General features: G+C 45.7%; 1 protein-coding gene across 1 annotated transcript; it reads right to left on the bottom strand.

Moving 5' to 3' along the window:
* Positions 1–1381: 1381 nt before the first annotated feature.
* Positions 1382–24076, bottom strand: LOC149363309 (serine/threonine-protein kinase PLK1-like). Its single transcript, XM_089569914.1, has 10 exons — positions 23630–24076; positions 22211–22318; positions 20844–20960; positions 15533–15846; positions 14636–14835; positions 13360–13479; positions 12266–12346; positions 6375–6690; positions 3706–3952; positions 1382–1650 (listed from the first exon to the last, which is right to left on the bottom strand). Exons 1-10 carry the CDS (start codon positions 23741–23743, stop codon positions 1465–1467), a joined length of 1803 nt encoding a protein of 600 aa, XP_089426040.1. The 5' UTR covers positions 23744–24076; the 3' UTR covers positions 1382–1464.
* Positions 24077–24302: the final 226 nt, after the last annotated feature.

Here is a 24302-nt window from a genome sequence, read left to right as displayed (position 1 = left end):
CGAAAGCATTGAAATTGCATTCCAACTCTAAGTCCGTGCTTAGAGTGCGAGAATTATGCACAGTAAATGCATCCAATTGACCGTCGTGGGTAAATACGACACCTTCCACAGAACTGTCGCGTCGCATGTGTAATTCTAACGTTAATTTTTCCTTTTTTTATTCCTATAAGAAAGTATTTTTGAAGTTCTTAGCAATATCAGTTTCATATCTTTTATAGTTCGTGCAACTTTTTCCTTCTGATTTTACAGCACCAGTTGCTTAGTCTTCTCTTCCTCGTGTCGACCACTGGTGTGTTAATTTTGGTCTCGATATCCCTCGCAAAGCGACTGGAAAACTAATTATGTCCTCTTTCATTTTTGGATGTATGGCTTTGCAGTCTACAGGAATATGTTTCTTTCTTACCTCGCTAACCCAAGCTGCACAAATACCACGTCTTTGCTAATCCTTGCGTGGTTCTAAGGCAACCTGATCTAACCTTCAATACAAAGTCCAGCCTCTTGATAATATTGCAGCATTTTCGCCCAGAGTTCGCACTTTCCAGCATTTTATTCACGCAATGATTCTTTTGCTGTCATTTTTCTATCTCTAGTTAACAGCTTCAGTTTCGCGGATGTTCTTATTGGTTTAAAAGGAAGAAACAGCGCGAAGGAACACGGACACACGAAGAAACGACACACTCTCACACGAGCGCTCGTGTGAGTGTAGTTTCTTTGTGTGTCCGTGTTTCCTCGCGCTCTTCCTTGCTTTTAAAATGCATTACCAACTAGCCCGGAACCTTTCTCTTCTTATCGATGCGCGTAGTATCTTCTTTTTCCATGTTGTTGCCTTTGTAGCTTGTCTTAATTTCTTATCTTCAAGCACGTTCCTAAGCTTTGACTGGGGCAATGCCTTATGACTTCGCTTGTTACCGCTACTCATCTGTTTTCCTTAGTCACTATTTAAACGATATTTTTCTTTGTACTTCCACGCCTCAAAATACAGACAGCCAACCGTTCTCCCCCTGTACAGCTCCACTTGCTGCCTTTCCTCAAGACTCTAGAGGTAATCTGATCACGGGCCTCGCGGTTGTGAAGCCATCAAACATGCGTGTAGAAGGGTGTCGAGCTGAATCAGATGGAGAATAACGCATAGCAGACTTTGCGTTCCAAATCCGTCTGGTCGTGTGATATAAACGCCCATCTGACACACCTCTATGACCGAGATACGTCCGCAGATAATGGAACTTGCCTGTCCACCACAAAGATCTACGACAATAATGCAAAACATCGAGAACCTGCATGGTGAACCAGGTTGAATTCGAACTACGGCAAACATTGAGCACACCAATATGCTGAGTATTTATTCGTGTATTTCTTCCCGAACATGCTTGTATTCGTAGGTGACAGCATCACACAACACTTGTTTCTGAAGCCTACGGTTGGCTCATTGTGGTCAGCATGTTGTTCCAAACGACGAGACTAGCATTACAAAGTGTGCATTTTGTCAAGGATATTCCGGGCGTACTGAAGGCGGGAGAGCAGTTTTGGGGGGCAGCCACCCTCAAGCGTTTTAAGCCGATAAGTGTGAAAGACGCCGACGGTACTAATGTATGTGACCACGGCCATCAAAGGACAGAGGATGAGCTTCGTGTGATCTTTCAAAAAGTTGACCTGCAAAAAAGCAAACAATGGCAACCGGGAATTTAAAGGCTATTAACATTTAAGGAAGAAATATTATTCAGGACACCACAGAACATTCACATGTCGATGTACTGCGACTTGTAATGATTTACCCAAAATACACGCAGATAAAGCCCCCAGCCACTTTGACAAATAAGGCCGCTTCATTCAGGCCCGAAGAAATAACTACATAAAAACACCGGTCAAAAACAACAAAGCCACACTTTAATATTGAATGCTGAATAATTAAATACATAGGCAGCTACGCCTTTACGACCAAATATTTCTAACTTAAATTTCGAAGCGAGGGACCCCATCTTAAATTTCCCCTGTGGGAAAAAAAGCAGTAGTTTCGAGTTTTCGTTAAATTTTTTGATGGAAGAATTAGGAGGTTTAATACTTATGGCAATACATAAAAATGAATGTAAGTGCACAAACTTTTTAAAATTAAGACTTCCGTTGAAGTTTTTCACGCCCTACTATCGATAATAAGATTATTATTTTATGAGAAGACTTCTCAAATTTATTTGTAAGGTCAAGGCTGCTAGACTAGCAAACATATGCTTGTATCCACAAAATAAGTTTTAAAAACTTGCGTATACATAAAAAAATCCGTCCGTCCAATTATATATAATTCTTAAAGACAAATTTCTGTATTATAAAAATTTCGCCCAAAAAGAAATCACTGTAGGCTCAATAGCTTTGCCCAGCACTGGGCGAAGCAGTCAGACGAGCCCTTCGCAGCGCAGGCGACATGAAATCGTGCACAAATAGCGTGAAACCCGTAAAGGCCAGACAAATTCTTTGACAACGTTAATACCCCTTCAAAATGGTCGCCGAGTCGGGCAAAACGGGCCTACATAACTAGCCGAGGGGCTCCCATCAATGTTCTCGGCTGTTTTCTCGGGTCTCCGCCCTCTGAGCTAAAGTGACATAATGATGCAGCTTTCTTAGAGTCACCGTAAGCTAGTAGTAGTAGTAGTAGTAAAAGACTTTTAATCGACCATAATTTATAGGCCGAGCATGTCGACCGCCTGGGCGACCAGAAGCCGCTGTTTTTTCCTCCCCTTCAGCGCCAAGCCAGTCGAGCCAGGTGGTGATGGATAGAGAGGGTGGGGGGAAGGAACCCGACTGCTGAGCAGCCGGGCAATAGAAGAGGCAATGGGCCAGGTCCGCATAGATACAGGGGCAGTTGGGACAGGAAGGGTCCGATCGATAGCGACAGAGGAAGAGGCGGGACGGGGTGATAACTGCATTCATCTGAATGTGCCGAAGAAGGCGAGACTCCGGCACCGTGAGTGATGGATGAGAGGGAGGGTAAAGGCGTTTGTCGAGGCGGAGCTCAAAGTAGACCTCTTTTATGGTGCTTATCATTGGCAAAATCAAATGTGGGCACGGTCAAACCGCGGTATTTGCCACGTTACAGGGCGTGTGCCAGAGTGGATTAGGTGGCCCTTCTCAACTCTACAGAGCACTGTTTTCACAAGAGGTTCAAAAATCACCGCCATGCACCAAAAATGAAAGGTAAAGAGAGAAATAAGTTTTAGTTCACAAGCTTCAATGCACATAAGGCAGCGTGTTCGAGAACGGCACGAAATCGTTTGAAGTTTGCGTCTGCACCCATCGTTACCAGTCTAACTATGGTTAACGGGCGGTTTAGAGGAAGAGTTAAACCTATCAGGTTTTCTGTAAATAGTAAGTAACAATAATAATGAAAGTTTTGTAATATAGGCAATAATAGCATGGTTTTTTACAAAATCCAAAACAGCATCACATGAAAATGCCACAAAAGCTCGTTGGTTCTCGCTGAAAATGCACTTTGACACACCGACCAAGTACCAAGCGGCACCTCACGGTTCTGAAATGCGGGCTTTTAATCCGTCCGCTGGATTCCGGAACTATAGTTTCAAGACATTCTACATTCCGGACAGAACGAGAGTCAGATAACCATACTAATACTAGAAAGATTTCCCCAAAAAGCAGAAATCCTGTTGAGCAATACTTTCGCAGTATAATTTAACACAGAGTGAACGCGCTCACTCTTACCTGCACTGTCCCGTTGGTAAGGCAGAAGCAAATGGCCCGGGTGGTCCGCAACCACGTCCCCAAGTATGGCAGCCTAACAAGGTCGTCGCACTCGCGCGGACTGACGTCCTGACCAGTCTTCATCAGGGTTTCTTTCATGTAGCTCTTGAGACACTTCAGCAATGTGGCTTTCTTCGTAAGCGTAGAGGGGTACTCATCCAGTGTGTAGTAGTGTTCAGTGCCATCCTCGCCAACATATGTCATACTCCTATAAAAAAACACGTACAAGCGTGACGGGCGTATCTATTTTACCGACGCAAAAAATTCAGTTCTATTTTCTTTGAGCCCTCCGGCTTTGGAGCTGTTTAAAGTAACCCAGAACAAATCCGGCGGCTTATGATAAGCTAATCAACAAGCGTAAGCTAACCAACGAAGGGAAGTAGAGTCTAAAAGCGGTCAAGAGGAATCTAGGTATAGAAAATAATCAGATGTAGGCATTAAGAAAATGGGAACAATGACATTAACATTAAGTTCAAGACACATAGAGCGGCGGAGGAATCATAAGAGTATCTAAACAGTAACCAGAATAATCACTAAGCTAATCACGGGATAACTAGTGTGGAGTAATTGGGCACCCCGGCGGTAACAAAATGGGAAATAAATAAAGCCTTACAAGCAATGTAAAGCGGGAAAGCAGCTGATAAGGATCAGGTAATTGCATCTCTCTTGAAGAATGGTAGACAGATGCTCGAAAGCTTGGCACCCTGTATACTCAAACGCTTACGACCTTGAGCATGCCAGATTTTTAAAAAATGTGAACGTTACTTTAATGTACAGCACAAGAGATATCAGCGACTTGAAAACTACGGACCGATCATCTTACTGTCAGTAGCCTACAAGATACGCGCAAATAGGATTAGCGCAACGTTAAAGCTTATTTAACCAAAGGACGAGGTTGGCCTTCGTGAAGGCAGCTCGACCATACACCATATTCACGCCATTATTCAGGTGATAGAGAATTCCTCAAACCATTTATATAACCTTCACAGATTACAAGAGGCATCTGACTCAGCCGAAAGATCAGCAGTCATGCAGACGCTACGTAACCATGATGTAGAAGAGGCCTGTGCAAAAGTACTGGAGAATATCTAGGAATGCACAGCCACCTTAGTCCTCCATCGCAAATCTGATAAAGTCACCATCAGGAAGTGTCAGGAGGGATGCAGGTTCTCTTCAGTACTACTCACGGCGTGTATACATCAGGCGTTCAAACATATAGATATGGGAGAACTGAGGATAAAAGCTCATGAAGAATACCTTAGCAATCTCCGATTTGCCTTTCACAAATTAACTCGGAGCATGAAAGGAAAAGGAAAAGAACGATCAAGGACCAAGACAGTAAAAGCAGAACAAATGCTCTTAAATTGATATGAAGCCACCTAACGTAATATTCTGAAGACGACAATTTGTCGGGTCTCGTTTGGCAGGGGATAGACGTGACGAAGAAGGAGAAACACATCTCAATGAAGAAACGTTCTTTCTTCATTTCAGGACATTTTTTCGGTGGTCGATGTTTCGCTTTCCTCTCCAAAATAATATTTTCATATGACCAAAGCAGTTTACGACAGTAAGAGAAGCACTGGAAGTTGTCAAGAAATGCATCCACTTAGGAAATGCAGTTACCCCTGATCGGATCTGGGAAATTAAATAAACCGGAGAGTAAGATTTGGGTGGAGTGCATTTGGCAGGCACTCTAAGGTAATGAATAGCGGCTTATCACATCCCCCAGGAGTAAAGTGTGGATCAGATTTACAGCACCCGTACTCACCTATGAGGCATAAAGAGAGAGGCTACCGAAAAGACTAGAAATCAGGCACAGGACAGCCCAGCGAGCCATGGAAAGTAAGATTATGGCTGTAACGTTGAGAGACAGGTAGAGAGCAGGATAGTTCAGGGAACAACCACGACAGATTGATATAGAAGAAAAACTGAGCGTGGGCCGGGCATGCAGTTCGAAGGCACGGTAAGCAATCGTCCTTTATGATAACGGAAGCGATTGCAGGAGAAGGGAAGCGTAGCAGGGAGCTACAAAAAGCTAGGTGGGCAGATGAGATGAGGAAGTCTGCGGATATAAGATGGTCACAGGCTGCACACGACAGGGTTAGCAATTGGGATATTAAAGAGGAATTTGCTATGACATGTACGTAGATAGGCTGGTAATTATGATAATGAATTAGAGTAACCTTGGGGCGCTCTATTGCACTTCAGATAAGAACACCGAGCCCCCCATGCAGATAAAGTAAAGCCGCATACATCCCAGCCGAATGATATAGCTGTATAGGTGAGTGCTGCTTTAAATGCACGTACGATTTTTTTTTATTTGGCGGGGAAATTTAACTATATTTTCACAGGAGACAACAGGGCGGTTGCCCGAAAAGAGACAGTATCGAAAATGCATGTAACTGACAAAGTTGTCTGCAATGCTCTTTTCTTTAGTGTTCCTATAACGGGCAGGTTATTACTACGTGGATTACGGTTAAAGCGTCAGCACAGTAATGACTTTCAGGTCCTTGTACTAGCTCTTCTAACTATGCTTCAATAATGTCATGTGACGCTGCTTCCTAGTTCTTCCCTTCTCTCGTAGAGCAAACGGGTACCGACACTTAGCGCACAGTAAAAAAGAAGCTTACACATTGTTGCCCAGTAAGATGAGACGTGTGTTGTCATTAAATACCACGCCCATGCTGCTGTCGCATAGCTGGTAGCCTAAGCCGTACTCCTCGCTGCAATCCACCCATTTGCTTATCCAGAAAACAGGCACAGAAGCCGGGTCTTCCGCCTCCTCAGGGCGTTCGAAGTTACGCTCGGGTGGCCGCTTGCTGAACAGCTGCTGCAGGAGACGCCGCAGATGCTTCAGGTGGTCCTGCAGGTCCCTTCCTCGTTGCGCAGGTCTCAACATTTCTGCTGCTGCTTCAGGGGGTGCTTGGGCTTCTTCCGGTTTTGCGGCTGCACAGTGCGAGCAGTGAGACATCCAAATCAGCAATTAGGTACCACTCTACGACTGCACCCTACGCAAGGTGGAATCATGGAAAGACAATTTGGGCGCTGCGTGCAATACCCAGAACAAAGTCTTCAGGGTCTGTTCGGGCATCGAAGCGCCCATCTGCACAAGGAAATGTTGACCGTCGGACAGAGCAAGGATACAGAAAAGTAGATGTTGAAAATTCCCTAGGGTTGGATTCCCTAGAGATGGAGGGCTACATTGACAACAACGATGCGATCCGTTGAAACAGTGACAGGCGCACCCTATAAAATAACTGAACGATTAACGCTAATGATAGTGATGAATGCATCAGCAGGCATACTTTTTGCGGAATTCTCTACTGACTACTAAGCTCTCATATTATCTAAGCTTTTACATCGAGTACTGCTACACAGCTGTTCGACCGAATGAACATCTGTAGACTGTCGCTCCTCGGAGCAGCCACATTACCCCAAACCTTGGGGACCCGCAGGCCAGGTGTCACTGTCCACCGCGTACAACAGACACACACACATCTCCACAGTAGAGTCCCGGGCAAGTTTTCAGAGTGCCACGTTCCTTTTCCCCGCACCGCAAAGCTTAGGAAATATAAGACCGCTACAGCCCAAAGTTGCCAAGCCAGAAACGCCAGCGATTGCAGGGAATTTCCATACAGATTCAAGCTTCCAAAGTCTCTTGGGCTTCCTCTTGGACCAGCATACATGTGCAAGGTGCTACTTCAAAGAGTTAGGAAAATAATTTTTCTTCCAGTTCATCTCAGTGTCCGTCCACAATATCTACGAAGTCAGCTTTGCCAACTATGCAGAAATTAAATTTATCACTCATTATAAAAAGATGTTGAAAGGCGAATACGTAGGGAACCACGGAAGCTATTGCAGTGCTCCAAACGTCAGGCAGAGACAGTCGTGGAGCTACTAAATCGGGTGGTGCCGGGGAAAGGAGATCCCCGATACTCTACCACAGAGTCGCTCTTTCTTGCAGTTCGCGCCCCGCGCTTCGGCGCGGCAGGACACCCGTGAGATGGGCATGCACGCTCTCACGTGCCGGAGCAACTAGTTGAGTATATTATAGCCAGTTTTTCATGGCGGACACGGTGCCCACGTGAAGCCTCGCACGACTGTGACATAATTTGTGGTCAAACCGAGAACCTGCGTCAGCTACGTGCTGAACTATTCGCGTCAAGCCAGGTGCCTAACCATCGCAATCTTTTTACCGTGTGCTTTACGTGAATTTTCCTTTCCTTCGGCAGCAGTGATACGTTTATGAAGGGCCATCCCTCCAATGAGTGGCTTATTGTCAGCGCCGTATTGGGCACGTCCTGCAAAATGGGCAGCCGATGAGCGTGCGCGACAAGCATGCAGTGTAGTGATATCATTCGTATACCTCTTATGGAAGCATACGGTACATTTAAGCTCTCACTGCGACCAGACGCGGCCAGTACTGCAGCGTCTTTCTGTTTCAGGCGCCTGAGGTGTGTAAAGTGGCGCCCTGTTGCCATCCATCGTTATGTTTTGTTTTTTTTTTCTCTTGTAGTTATTGGCGGAGCTCTGGAAACCTCTAATTTTAGATCCTCAAGTTACGAAGAATGTTCAATATACCCCTCAAATCACTGAAACTTCAGGCACAAGAAACAAATTATTGAAGTTTGTAACATTAACAAGATACTGACCTTAGCGCAGCTCTGTTGTCATCATCATCGTCTTCCTGACTACGCCCACGGCAGAGCAAAGGAGACTCCAATGTATTTCCAATTAACCCTGTCATTTGCCAGCTGCGGCCACAGTATACCCGCAAACTTCGTAATCTCATCCGCAATCTCAACCTAACTCTCTGCTGCCCCCTGCTACTCTTGCCATCTCTTGGAATCCACTCCGTTACCCTTAAGGACCAGCGGTTGTCTTGCCTTCGCATTACACGCCCTGCCCGAGCCCATTTCTTCCTCTTGATTTCAACAAGGATGTCATTAGCCCGCGTTTCTTCCCTCAACCCCTCGCCCCTGCCCGCTTGCGGTCTGTTAACGTTACACCTATCATTTTTCTTCACCATAGCTCACATATCATGGCTCGCTGCGTTGTCCTTAAGCTGAACCCTTTTCGATAGCCTCCGCGTTTCTGCACCATAGATGAGCACCGGTAAGATACCGTTGTTGTATTTTTTTTTTTAGGAATATCGGTAAACTGCCATTCATACTCTAAGAGAACTTGCCGTATGTGCCCCACTCCATTCTTATTTTACAAGTTATTTTCTTGTAACAAACCGGATCAGCGGTGACTACCTGCCCTAAGTGAGGTAATCCCTTACCACTTCCAGCTCCTCGCTACCAGGTGTGAATTGCTCTTCCCTTGCGAGACTGTTGAGCATTACTTTGGTTTTCTGCATGTTAATTTTAAGACCTACCGTTCTGCTATGCTGTCTAACTCATTGGTAATGCTTCCCAGCTCATCTCCTTTCTGCGCAATTTACCTTACTGCGATGATGCAAAGTTCCGACCTTGTGATGAGAAAAGACCCAGATGCTCGAGGGCGGGAAGAGGCATATTGCAATTTGCAGAAGGCATTGGTAACCCCAGTGAACTCAAGGCGTTAACGTGCGGTGTAGTCACTCTAGCTGATGGTGATGGCTTCTGGCTGTCCCGTTTGTATCCGGTGACACAATGTACACATTCTGGCCATTCTGGTATGCGAAGATCTCGAGCAGCATCTCCTGACGCTGCGGCGTATAATCGGCCGCGCTCGTAGTTCCGACGGCTGCCGCATGCTGGCGCTAATACATGCCACGGTGATAATTGCCACCATCCCGTTCCAAAGGGGCGCTCCTATCCATCCACCCGTCCAAGGGGATTTCGGTCGCTTGTTCGCATAGGCTTTGTTAATCGGTGACAAGAGTTGGTAAAGAAGTGGCATATCTTGAAGGAGCTAGACACCGCAGCGGACACGGGACAGAGAAAGAAGACCCGTGTCCGCTGCGGTGTCTAGCTCCTTCATGTCTCACCAACTGGCCTACACATATACCCTCCTAAGTTATGGCATATCTTAGGTAACAAAATGTTGGTGTCCGCTCTATAGCGTACTCTGCGATGCGAGTTGTTCACACAATGCCTGCTTTCATCGCCCTCCACCCAAGCTCCTCGGTGGTCGAGCTCATCAGCCGCCCTACGATGGCAGGCAGCCATCGGTTTTATAAAGGCGCCAGACTCATCGCTTTAAGTCGCAGTGACTGAAACGCCCGTCTTCGCAGGACAACAGTTAACTCGCGCCCTTCGCTTATCCTCACTTACGGGTCTTCCTGACGTCCTTCGTCACATTTCCATCTTTCGACCACAAGTTTTCTTTCCTGCCAAAGACAGAAATCGCGTCTTATCTCGAGATTTCCTTCACTCAAAAACTCGACTTTCCTCTGTTCTTTTAAACTTTCACGGCCCCGCTGCCTATATGACGAAACCCAAGTTCCATTCCACGAGACCTCCATTTCATTAGCCGAGTCTATCCCGCAATGTTATTTTTACTTGTGTGCTTAGGTATAAAAAAGAGTACTCAATTTCTTTTTCACGCGATAGGCTTAAGGCTTCCGTTCTGCAGAAAATCCGGCATCGGCGTTGCCGGTGTCGCGAGCGAAGAAGCAGATTGCCCACCTGCCATTTAAGCCACGTGATTTTGTAACGCCGTCGCAAATTTCCCACCCACCGGACTGGTAACAAACCACCCACAGAGGCAGGTGGCAAAAAAAAAAATGAATGATTCAACGCAGGAGGTACTCGGGCAGAGCAGCGTGGGTCTCAAAAATCCCGCCGGTGGCTGTGTTTGAAACAGTGACCTGCCAGGGCAGCGGCGCAGTGGCGTGTCGCTTAACCACTGCACCATTCGCCAGGATTGGTTTGCTTCCCTCTCCCACTTTCTTTCTACCTCTACCGACATCCTTTTCATCAAAGACGAGAGAGTAGGGGGTGGTGAAGGGCGAAACCCGGGGGGGGGGGGGGGGGGGGGGGGGGGCGGCACTTTACAGTACCTTATTTATTCGCATATAGGTCGACCTGTTTTTTTTTTTCAGAAATGTTGCCCATAATTAGTTATCCACTTATCTTCGTGACCAAAGAACATAGACCTATATGACGCAGGTCTACATTATCATCATGAGGGTGCACACAGTGAATTGCTCTGTGTACCCGCATTGCTCTTTGGCTCATTTCTGTGGTCTTATCGTGGTAGACAGCTTAGGAAGCAGTATATTTTGGCGTTATGGGCACGAGCGATGATAGTAAAGCACGGGAGGTTCTGGAGGCGTATTACATAAGAAAAAGAGGAAAGTTTTGTCAGCGATACATCTGTGAACCTTTCTAAAGCTGAGATTTTATATCATGAACGGTTCTGTTGATTGCACAACAGGTTTCTTTCTGCGCATGCCTAGGTTTCTGTATATTTGCTCGCTTTTAAGAGATTAAAGTCAGATGAAGTGTATGGTTGTCCTACGTCGTATGTGCATGTTTTTCAAAAGATATGGGTCGACCTATATTCGAATGTTTTTTTTATTTCTCGTCGAGCGCAATGTATAGGCGTCGACCTATATTCGTTGTCGGCCTATATGGGAGTAAATACGATAGTACATTCCATGATTCGCCTTCCGATAGGGATGAATTTAAACAACCATTTCTTGCAGCTAGGACCCGCTTTTACCGCTGCTTTCCTTTCTTTCTACCAATAAGCAACAGCGCCAAAGCGAAAATCTCCGACTCCCCGCAGCTCATCAATGCAAAGTATACAATGACCGTGGCTGAGAAGCAAACGCGAAAGGTACCCAAGGCCGCTGAAGGGACACATGAACTCTACCGCATGATACGGTTTCCCATCAAGTGTTTAGACTCTATTCGCTCTCGTTTTACCCCTGTCCTGTTTATGGTATCGCAAATAAAAGTAATTTTGTTCTCGGGAAAAAAAACATCCTACGTAGTCGAGCAGTAGCCCGCCTAGCTCTCAACCCAAAGGGTAGATGTTCGAGTCCCAGCCAATCCTTTTTTCTTTTCACCAGAATTACATTTTTTTTCTTCAGAGGCACTACGTAATGGTGGTGGAATAACGCCACAACCCTCCAGAACAAAGAGGAATTGTGTAGTTAAGTCATTACTGTTGTATGTCGTGATCATGGTGGAGCCGTTTAAATTACCCGCGCTAGCTCATGTGGTTGTGACGTCAGATCATTATCGACCAAAGGAAATTCTGTTTTCACATTACATGGATCGTCAACGAACGGAATTTGGTTTTTACACCCCTGGTTTTGGTGCCGCACGTGCCCTCCAATGCTATTGGGTTGCAGTAGCAAGTAGAAGGCGAAGCGTGAAATTAGTTACATTATTCACTAGATTTTGCCTACTTCTTCGCTCATATAGTAAGCATTCGTGATCCAAGAAAAAACTGGACCTTACGATGCGTGTAGTCTTGCAATGAAAAAATAAAAAGAGGCGAAAATCGTCCTGTTTAGAACTGCACAAATCTCTAATCATTTCCACCAAAGCGCAAATGAAGTCAAGCGAAAATTTCCACGCACACGACTGCAGCTTCAGGCTCTCCACTTGAATCGCGATTTCTTCTGGATGTTTTCTTATTGGTGTCACCGTGGTCTCCAGCTCTGCGAAAGCGAATATGTAAACTCGAGGTCACGTTCGAGTAAATGCTCCAGTAGGTCAGTACTATGAAACCACGCTTAATTTAGGCCAAGGTATGCTGCAGGGCAGCCACATATACACGTATCCGGCTGCAAGCTGGCCGATGTCTTTTTTTGTATTCTGAAAACACGTGTGAATTACTTTTCTAGCAATCCCGCAAACGTGATTAAGAAAATTCCGAAGAAATCCCTCACGACGAAATAGTCAACAAAATAAAACAATAAACGCATTTAGTTCTAAGCATTAAAATTATACTTGCTGAACATCTCTTTCATTCAATCGTGAACTTATTACCCTATTGCACAAAAGTCATATCTGCTCAAACTTTGAACAGGTGCACCTACATCACATACTAGTACTACGAGAACTGTAATTACGTTTGGCAAAGAAAGCAGTCGTGCTTAATGATTTACTAGCGTGGAGATGATCCCTGTTGGCGCGTAATATGTGTTCCTGCGTTTACGATCATTAACATGCCTTAGCTATGTTGTCCAAGAAAAATGTCCTCATTGTACTCATGCATTTATAGAAGCTATATTCACTTTTTCTATGTGCTTTCATGTACAGTTCAATCTCGTTATTTAATCTTCATCGTTTACTGGATACCTGCATCGCCCGTAGGGCATTACAGCAGCGGGGCTACAAACGTTAACTGTCACTTTACATATTATTTCAACGCATGGTAAAAAGCATCGTTCATGGGAATATACACAGTCGAAAGCGGCCCGTGATATCTTTGTCACAGCCGTTGCTCTCTTTGTGTCCGTAGGTGATACTCTCCGGTCCTGTCGTACTGTATTCGGCGTCCTGTCACTGTACGTCGAGGACAGCATATCTGGAGTTTTGTCTCCAGCTGATAAGCGTTGGGGAAGCCTTCAAGACTCTCACCGAGCGCACTTAACGCGGTTCCGCGGTTCTCGGACGCAAAAGGAACATTCAGTTCCCTGCGTCATATGATACAGCTGTTCCAACTCACCCCGTTCTTCGTTTTTTTCCGCAAGAGCACGACGACCGTCAGGGGTGACGGTGATATTAAGGGTGTCAAAACGCGGAGGTGTCGCCAAGCAGGACGTTGGGAGGCGCGAAGGCAGGGGCCCTAAAGGTGCAGCGAAGAGGATAATGAAGAAAATTGTAAGCCTCGTGGAAACACATTTTCTTTCTCTCATTTCTTATGCCCTGACTGCTACGCAAAAATTTTGTCAGGCTCCGGCCCAGTTAATCAACTTCAATTGACTTATGTGCGTTGCGCCATTGGGGGGTATTGCCAGAGCATGCCCACTGATTTTATTTTGATAGCCCTCCACATCGCATGGGATTACGCTATCGCCACAAATTCAGGACACGAAAGTTACTGGTGCAGCGCTGCAACACTGCCTCTTCTAAAAAGAAAGCTAATGACCTCCATCTAGGACATATAACTCTGAGTGGTTTACGGTTACCAATGTTTCTACGCTACGCAGACATCCGATATTCGTTGACAACAGTACTTTCGGCTTCGCAATACTCATGAGGCTGCGTTGTCGATAATCGTTTTTTTTCCTGCCTGTGTCAGCCTAGCTCCTAGTTCAAGACTTCACTTATAAGCGCGACTATGAAACGAACTGCCTAACTTTCCTACGCAGTGCTTCATATCTGAATAAACCTTTTTAACGAAATTGCAGTACAGTATAAAGGATTTACTGCAACGTTCCTCTCTAGCCTCATCCATATATCTATTCACATAAGAAGGCGGCAAAGATTAATGCTGTGCCCCAGTACACGTTTCCAAGATCTCCAGAGAGGCCATAGAACTTTGCTGCCAGTAAAGCGCTAGCCGTTCCGGCGTACCTCAAGAGTTCTTCTCACGTTTGTTCATCATTAGATATGCCTCTCTATAGTACTAGTACATGGTATCTTCTATACTGCTGCCCATGCTGCTCTAAACTTTTTCAAACTATTCTTCCTACGGCTGTCAAACTTCTACGCTGTTTCTGATCCTGGTAGCGGCTATGGTTGTACTGACCTTCCTTAATTTGCCTGCATACAGACGTTAAATATACCCCCCTTTAGCTTGCCCTGCTATCCTTGGAAGAAGTGTTTCCACAATGCATGTAATCCCTTTTGCCAGGGAGTACCGACCGAAAAACATACAAAATTCGGTTACATAACCAAATCTACCTAGTACACTCTGCATGTATCGCTATGAAAATAACGACGTTCACCTCCCGTACAAAACTTCTTTGAGTATATGCATTGAAAAAAAACTGCCATACCGTAGGTCATGAAATCATCCTCCAGGATGGCGGCGATGTTAGGCCTTTTTTGTGGCTTCGGCTGAAGCATCCGCTGGATTAGGGAACGCGCTGCTGAGCTCACCGTCACGGGGACTTCGTATCTGTTTTCCTTAATACGGGCATACGTTTGTTCTACAGAGGAAGCCATGAACGGAGGTTGGCCCACAAGCATTGTGTAGCTGCGCAAAACAATCCCATAGGAATTACTGGCGGCAGTACGCTTCATTAGCAGTACCTATACAAAGCGAGCATTAAGAGCTGCCCATCTGAGATGGGTTGTTATGACAGCTAACAAGAAATTAAATGCTAGCCTTTATCAGATACAACGTATCTCCGAGAAAATTTCATACCAATTCTTTTCAGCCCAGTGCATTTCATGAGAAGGGAATCTTTGCTGCTCTTGACATTTTTTAGGTGTCCAAGAGATACTCTTTAATGGAACGTTATGTTCTATGATCGCATAGAAATGTTCGAGGTGATTGGTGTTTTGATTGAAGAATTATTCTCCAGAAAGAGTCATTCGTTTCTAAAAACTACAATTTCGTACACAAGTTCGATATTTTGTAGAACAACATATCTGCAACGTTTGCGCACGTAGTGCAAATGTCTGCTATCTGGGTTTCCTACGATTAATGTAAATGCTTATCAACATGATCTATTCATTATAGAATAATAAAGCTCGAATAGACCTAGAATGGCTACAAAAATCTTTTGCTGAAAACACATGTAAGACTTCACCAGTGTCCGATTAGTTTGGAATGCAAGCACGCGAATCCGTAGGATCCGTACGTGTATCGATAAATTACTCGGCTGGCTTGTTTGGTGCTGCTAGTAATTCAAAAGCAGTGAGTAAGTCCAGCAGCCCAGAAAACTCACAGGATGCATCCGATCGACCACACGTCCACCTCGAAGCTGTGTCCCTTCTTGGACAACACCTCCGGGGCGATATAGTTGGGTGTTCCGCACAGTGTCTTCCTGCGCTCCCGTTTGAGGCCGATGTGGGCGGCGAGACCGAAGTCGGCCACCTTGAGTTTCATCTGCTCGTTCAGAAGCAGGTTCCCCAGCTTGAGGTCCCTGTGGACGATGCGCTGCGCCACCAGGTATTGGCAAGCGAGGAGGAGCTGGCGCAGGAAGTAGCGGGCCTCGGCCTCGGTGAGAGTCCCCCGGCGCCGTTGCATCTCCTTCAGCGACTGCAAAACAGTGCAGTGAAACAATTTCTAACTCTCCCCGCGGACGTTGCAACTCTGCCGCTTAGGCATTCGGCTCTTAATGAAAGCCTACAGCTAAGTTGATAAAGACGAATTAGCAAATGTAACCGAGAACACCGGGCTTCTCGGACCCCCTTCCCTTATCCAACAACGAGGGATAACACTCTTTATTACAAACATCAAATAAAGCTTAACTATGACAACACTAGAGAATCTCATCATATCCTATAGTTCCTGTGAAACCTCCCAATGCCGCAGCGGTGGCTCAGTGGCTATGGTGCTCGGCTGCTGTCCCGAAAGACGCGGGTTCGATCCCGGCCGCGGCGGCTAGAATTTCTTTGGAGGAGAAATTCTAGAGGCCCGTGTACTGTGCGATGTCAGTGCACGTTAAAGAACCCCAGGTGGTCGAAATTTCCGGAGCCCTTCACTACGGCGTCCCTCATAGCCTCAGTCGCTTTGGGACGTTAAAACCCCACGAAACGAAACGAAACAAACCTCCCAATACCTGCCAACAATGCACTCTTCGACGCATCGAAATTCATACACTACACACCCCTGCCCGTTCCTTCCTCTACCGGCTTCGACCCTCCCTTGCATGCCCCACTGCCCGAGCCAAATGCATACCTTCAGCGTTCCATTTTCTCCCGATCCGTCAAGTTAATTACCCACATCGTTGAACCCCCCCCCCCCCCGCCCCCCAGCGTGGTGTGTTGACCAGCTTCAAAGCTTAATATGCTGCGTCGTAACAAACATTTCTCTCTCTCTCTCTCTATCTCTCGTGCGGGTGCGTGACTAATCCCTTAGCGGAAAAGAGGATGTGCTAAAAATGCATTTCAAACATATTGTATTAATTTAATATTTATTTCGCATTTTCTTGCCCCTGTGCTTAAACTGCGATACGAATGCTTTCTATGTATACCAGGAATAATATTTTGAACATTCTTAAAAATACGTGAAAAGTATGTTTTTACCCGCTTAGTATATTTATAATGCATTAAAAATATACTAAAAATATACGCCAAATCTATTGGATTACATTAGAAATAGACTAAAAATATCCTTTTTATACATTAAAAACATATTTACTTCGGCTTAAAAAAGTTCTACTGGTCGGTTTCACAGAATGAGACACGTGTTAATGCTTCAACTGCAGAACAAATTGACCCGGCTATAAGCATAAGGAGCCAATACATGAGTGCACGCGTAGTTATCATCAATCAAGAGTATGAGTATGAGAGTATAAGGTCACGTGACGTATTGGGATACCTACACACAGCAAAGCATGACGAAAGTCATGCAAACAAGTGCTCCGACAAGTGCCATACTTTGCTTGCCTTATATACACCCACCGAAAGGAGACGCACTATGTTGCCCGGTGAGGCGCTTTTTGCGCAAAGACTGTTGGCCCCCAAATTATCGCAGAAATGCCGTACTGGTCGCGTTCGAATCTCGGGATGATGTAGAACCGAATTGCTTGCGTCAGGAATAGGTAAGGAGTCGAACTGGCAACCAACAGATACACGGGCGTCTAAGGGAGCCGGTCGGCCTTGCCAGTCGGGTTCCTTTTCGCTGGCATATTCGGGTCCGAAAGTACCCAAGGCGCCTTTGCCGCTATAATGCTATCACGTTCTCCGCACGTGGTATAAATAAGTGGTGATTACCTTCCTGCTAGAAGTTACCATAAACGAAAGGACGACATGAAAGGGAGAGTTTTCACTGTTCCCTGAAACGTCATTTCGAGCCCTAGATTGTTCCACTGTATCTTGAAATGTAATGCAAATATGTTTACACGGACTACCCATTTGTTGGAATTTAAGTATACTTTGGAATGAATTATTGCGTATTTATGAAGGTACATATACTCTAAATACATTGCCAACACCAAAATGCGATTTCCCGAAACTCGATTTCGAGCATTAGATTGTTCAACGGCAGCTTGAAGTGTGCTGCAAATATGAATATGCGGACTGCCAATTTGCTACAATTTAGGTATTCTTTGCTCGAATTAATTGCGTATATACGGAAGTACACTTCAAATACACTGACAACACACAAATGCCATTTCCCGAAACGCGATTTCGAGCACTCGACTGTTCAACGGCAGCTTGAAATGTGTTGCAAATACGTTTAAAAGGCCTGCCCATTTGTTAGAATTGTAGCATACTTCGGATGAATTATTTTCATATTTACGAAAGTACACTTTTAATACATTGGCAAGATGCTAAAACTGCATACATATTTTTTCACGTATTTGAAAACTGCTCGAAGTATACTTTAAGTGAGGTATTTTTGGCATATTTTAAAAATATATTTCGAATACCAAGCATGAAATTTCAGGAACGTATTTCCTACATATTTTCAGTGCATTCGTGAATACAAAATACATTCAAAATACAATTTAAATAGCCCACCGTATATTCCAAACGTATTAGTTTTCACTAAGGAATTTGTCGCGTCCAGGGTTAATTAAGGAAGTAGTTACTTAAACCCTTGTTGGCAGCTCCTGTCTGGGAGCTCTGAAATAGAGCAGGTGAAATGTGCCCGGCAGGGTGTCGCGCTCTTGTAGGTTGGCTGCCTGCATCCTCTTAGCTGATATGCACTTAAATAACGGTGAGCTGCACATCTGCAAATAAATTCCACGTCTAACGGCAATAGATAAAAAGTTAAGATTTTTCCTCACCGGCGTGATAGTTAACACTTCAGGGCTGCCATCTGATCTGAGCCGCGGGCACCCTGTGCACACATGCACATACATACTCTGATGCATTGTATTCTCTGATAATCAACTTGGAACTTGAAAACTTGAGGCGCTACGTCCTATACATGTGTCTAAAAGTTGTACGAGATTTCATTGTAGTGGCTTCCATAGAGATACTTGTCTGGTCATAGCCAGAGAATCGAACTAAAATATAAATGGGAAAACCAAAAATTTACAGTCGTGGTCAAAAGTCTTAAGGCCAAAGGCTGTTCGATTCAGCCCCGTATTAGAGCGATTACGGCACTTTTAAAGACCGAAGGGCATTGAAATGCTAGCATAAGATTTCTTCTGGATGTAGAGAAGCTTCCCGCTTGACCTGGTTTTGAATGAGCAGCTACAGAGAGCATTCTAGGGACATTACCTTCGCTGCAGGTGAATGCTGTGGCATTAGGACTTCTGACCAAATCTGTACGTGTTATTTCACTGCGTGTCCTTAGCTCGCTCAAGCCTGTGAGGCGAAACGCAGTCAGGAATTGTGGAAGTGTTGTGTGCTGTAACGATCTTTGCCTTAAAGTAACGCCTTTTGCCTTACTGTAAGTCGAGAGAGGAAACACACGGGTACTTTGGCTGCGCCTTCGGCCGGGTTTAGTCATTTTCTGTTCGTGAAGAGCTGTGCACACAACACTCCGCCACCGTCGCTCGATGAAACAGCACGGAGGCAGTTTTTCGCTTTGGGTGAAATTAACCTATTAGCCTTTGTTACACATTATAGTGTGATCCCGGTAATCAAACTCAGTTCTCCTTGAGAACTAATCGCTTCTTATGCCCACATCAAAGCTCCAGTAAGATTAATCATTTAGAGATAGTGCTGATCTGGAGGCAGTAAAATATCTCAAAGCGAATGTTGAAATCAGAACTCGAACAAAGTGCACAACAGAGGCAGCTTCTTTTCTGCTCCTTTAGAAGTAATCAAGGTAGGAAATAAGGCTAAATCACAAGCATGCTGCATTCCTTGGGCTGGAAATGGGGAAAGGTCCGGAACTGTGCGATCAAGGTCCGGTTTGCGATCATAAATCTCTCCACTGCCAATTTAAATGGAATAGATGGTCCGACACTAGGAAAATTCATTATACAAGTCACTATTATGCAATCTTCTAAAAACATGTTTTTATGTACTCAGATTCCAAATGCGCCCTTTAATTTAACGTGAAATAAAACCTTGCGCACTTACCTAACATCTTTGTCCCGAACTTTCCAGAAAATGGTTACAAGAAGCTATTTACAATGCGTGCCTTTAGTTTTTCTTGACACCAAGAAATGCAACAAGGGTAAAATCACCAGCCGTTCACGTGAGGCAGAAGAAAGTGTCGAGCTGATATTTCTGCTTGAAGTTTCATGTGATGCTCATGAACACGCTAGCGGGTCGGGCTGAGGAAGAGTCAACTCGTCTTTAACGAACTGATTGGCTCAGCGCGATCTACTCGGGCAGACTCCATTAAAAGAGCCTTGGTCGGGTTGCGTCACTAGCGTGCATGACCAAAAAGCAGGAGTCGTTAGCGCGCTTTGTAAGCCTCAATGACAGTAGCCGCGGCAATGGTAGCCGCGAATGATGGTAGCCGCGAATGATGGTAGCCGCGGATGATGGTAGCCGCGGCAATGTTGGCCCGCTAGGAGAAAGATCATGTGAACATCGCCGAGCCGAAATGCCTCCGCTAGCCCTCAGGATCGATAGCCTCGCATTAAGTTCCACATGGACGAAGCTATTGTCCTGAGGCAGCATGCAAGCTTAGCGATTCGTTAGATTGCGTATTAGCCGGGTACCGTAACAAATGGCGCAGCCAATTGCATAGGGAAAGAAGAGGGATGGATGCGCAGCCCGGAAGCAATTGTCCCAGCACAATCACTTCCACACAATGAACGCTTGTGGCACCAAATAATTTGCTATATGTTTCCCCCGCCTGATCTACTGTCTACGCCGGCACAAAGCAGCGACAAAACTATCATTTGCGGTCCGAACTGACACTAGTTCGTTGCGGGACTGCCCTAACCAAGTGGCTTTTAGTATTCTAACTCAAGAAAACTCGCAGATATTATGAAATAAGCGTCTTCGGAACCTAAGACAGTGAAGAAAAGGACACACATGTAGCATTTCCGAGTGTTTTTCGCAGTCCTGTGTTCTGGAAGTGCTGCCTATAACAGCGTGTATGGCTGTCCTACGTTATACGCAAGAGAGGTAACTTCAGCAGCATCTGTCCACAAATCAACTCAGATAAATACGAACCTGTCTGCTGCAGAGCTCTAGGACGATGTACACGTTCATTTCATCCTCAAAACAGCTGTGGAAACCGATAATGTGGGGGTGATTGAGGGTCTTGTGGATTTGGATCTCCTCGATCATCTGCACACAGCAAGCACATCATGCAGAGGTTATTCGGAGAGCGTTTGACACAGTCGCCAAATGTAAAAAGGCAAGCAAGCGACACATTACAAGGTGCTAAAGAAAAATTGTAAATTGTGGGGTCTAACGTCCCTAAGTGACACACGGGCTATGAGGGACACCCTAGTTTAGTTCTCCAGATTAACTTAGACCACCTGGGGTTTTTTAACGTCCGTCTGCACCACACAGCTCACGGATGCTTTTTGCGTTTCGCCTTTATCGAAACGCGGCTTCCGCGGCCGGGATTGAACCCGGGTCCTCTGGCTCTGTAGCCGATCGATCTAAACACCGGACCACCATAGCGCATGCACGCTAGGGAGGACTTACATGCATGCAAATGCATCAGGGGTTCAAACTCCAAGCGCTTATGAGGTAGGAGTTTGAGGACAGGAGCGTATACACAAAGATTCAAATGAGTTGCAGCGACGGGGACGTTGTCTATGCCACCAATGTCTGAAGAAACCGGTGCTGGTACTAATGGTGGTTTTTAACAGCAGGTGGTCTGTTTAAAATCAGCTTGTTGGGAACTGCTGCCTTTGTTTTGCATAGTTTAAACAGTACATAACTTCTACCACTGACCCGAAGGAGAGTGCATCATAAATTCTCAATAGTAGGCTCGCTATCACGTGGCTTTTCCGAGCACCTTCAGGGATCACGAAACGAGCGGTAATATCTGGCCGTGGGGCTGACTGTATTCAAACTGGGCAATACTCTGGCAGTAATTAGTATCAGTTTCGCAAACTCTGTTCAGTGCATTCGGACGTGCATGAAAGCGATCTTTCATGATCCTGTCGACCCTGGTGAGCGTACGCAAAATAAAGCACAGTGTTTGACAGACAGCTGACAAGGTAATTTCGCGGGTGGTGAAGATCACTGCGCTTGAAACGCTAAGCAACAAAAAAAAATTCGCGTAAATATGCGTGGCTTTCATCATGCTTTGAAATTAGCCAGCGATGGCAGCATATCGATGAGTTATCCATATATTTCACAAGCTGCGAGCGTATACTGTTATCAATGCCCTTGGGCCAGTATTTATTCCCACCAGGATACGCAATATGTAGGGCTTTAGATATACTGTGAAAAATTGATAACATATCTAAAACAATAACATTTATAAAAGCCAATACCTATTGAATAGCAGACACTAACACTGAAAGAATATATATTTCGCTATATCAAAAGCGGTAACATTGTCAACAGAAAACACTCACCTTTGCCTTGTTGGCCGGCTTCACTAGAAGCGCCTTCGAAACGATCTTTCCTGCATAAGTCGTATTGGTGTCTTTGTCCAGTAATTCGTAACATTTTGCGAACGCCCCCTAAAAATACAAAACAATATGCAGTTAGCACCCCATTTGGCACGCCAAGCCAATTCTAATCATGCTTGCGATAACTATTATGCTTAGTATGTGTATACTGCGCAGGTTGTAATGCTGCGTTGGTTTCTACACGTTCGCTTTAGCACTTTAGAAATGCGAGCAGCCTAAAGGTTCCTTCATATGCAAGTCACTGAGCAACTAAGCGGCGCGATGCTTCGAAAATTTGCGACTTGTTCGAACCTCGCCGCTCCAGCCGCTGGCCCTGCCGCCGCCGCTGGATAGAGGGAGTATGTGCTGCGGCGGTGGGATTCGCGAGCGTTTCGCTTGCATGTGAACCAGCCTTAACGCTCGGCGGAAGGTTGCTGAAGATCATGCTTTGTGAACAAATCAGAACCGTAAGTGTGTCGAATGCAAGTATAGCGTTTGCCTTGTGTTCGTTGGAGCAGTAGAGTGTCGTGCGACTTCGTGCAATCAGCGGTAGATAGAAGATCGTATAAGATGAAGCCCGGAGCCAAGTACCGTCAACTACTAGCAGCAAGTTGCAGACACGTTCGCCGGCTCTAAGAGATCTTTATCGTCTTTTAACGCTTAGTGGCTTGCGGAACTGCCTTGCGGCGAATGCTTGAGCGTTATGAGGTCCTGTATGGGGCGACACTTTACCATGATAAAGCACCCATCATGACACGGCGGAGAAGACAAAAAAAAATAGGAAACGCTATTGCTAACAAGCCTATAAACAAATAAAATCGGTGTGTGATCTTAGCCAATAGACCCATGCCATCTCTCTTGTCTTGAGCGCTTCTGCGGTCTTCTGCGCAGCACATGAAATCTAATCTTCGCGCAGCTGCTCTGCTAGGGGCAATGAGCCTTTGCCTTTGCGGTCCTCGTGTCTATTCGGCCGCGTTCGAGCACAAGTGTTATAAGTGTAGACCATTAGGTGCATAAAATTTTCACTTTATTTCTTTCGTACAGCACCGCTCGAGCGCTCTAGGCAAATGTACTCAGGCTTGTAGACCACCGTACCAGCACAATGAAAAGATATAGCGTTCGGTTAGGCACTGGAAGGCACGGCTACATAGCCTTGCAGCAAACTGTGCGCCATACATCCTCTACCAAAAAGATCTTGGAAGCAAATGCAGAGCCAAATGAAGAACCATTGCGACGGCACAAAATGAACAACGCCAACAAGCGCTGTGCTCGGCATAACTCGATGCCCTTGCGTTCCGAGTCCCGAGTTTTAACTAAAACATAACAAGCAGGTACAAAGTCGTCCGGGGCTGGTTCCCGCCTACCAACGATTGCGTTGCTTACCTTGCCCAGGAACTTTCCAAGGACGTATTCCTTCTTTGATCTGCAGTCGGTGATGACCTCCGGGATGTGCTTTCTCGCCGCAGGACAAGACCTTATTGGCAAGGCGGAAGCCATCGGGCGCAAATGAACTGCTTCTTGCACTTCAAAGCAGCAGCTGCCGCATCTTGACAATGACAATGCGACGATGCTTACAATCGCAACAAACTCCCAGCGTCAACGGTTTCCGACCTTTGGCTCAGGGCTCCGGGCACAGAAGAGAGCCGTTATTCACAGGCCAGAAGGATAAAGATGGCGCTGATTCGTTCGCAGCCGGCGCGAGAACATGTGCCCTGTCACCGGCCACAGCGAGCCCACTGGTCACGCGTATCACGCGCTTTTGCTGCACGGTGTGCTTCAACTTTCTCGAAGCAAATGAGCGATCAGCCTTCCGTTCGAAGCTGCTTTTCCTACCCGGTAAGTGTATCAACCATTTTGTTTCGCAGGAAATTTTCAACGGTTGTGAACAGTGAAAGATATGTCCAGTCGACGGGCTTCTTCCAGGTCAAGGAAAACAACTATGACTCCCGTTTTATCACCTGTATTTTAAAATAAACTAAAGCCGAATTGTCCGCTACGACAGCCTGTTAGACCCCACTCCTACCTTGGCCACAAAACGGCGGCTGGCAGTGTTCAA

This window comes from Amblyomma mixtum, chromosome 2 (assembly GCF_055824585.1).
Source record: "Amblyomma mixtum isolate Tamu chromosome 2, ASM5582458v1, whole genome shotgun sequence".
Lineage (NCBI taxonomy): Eukaryota > Metazoa > Arthropoda > Arachnida > Ixodida > Ixodidae > Amblyomma > Amblyomma mixtum.
This window is presented reverse-complemented; position numbering and strand designations above follow the sequence as displayed.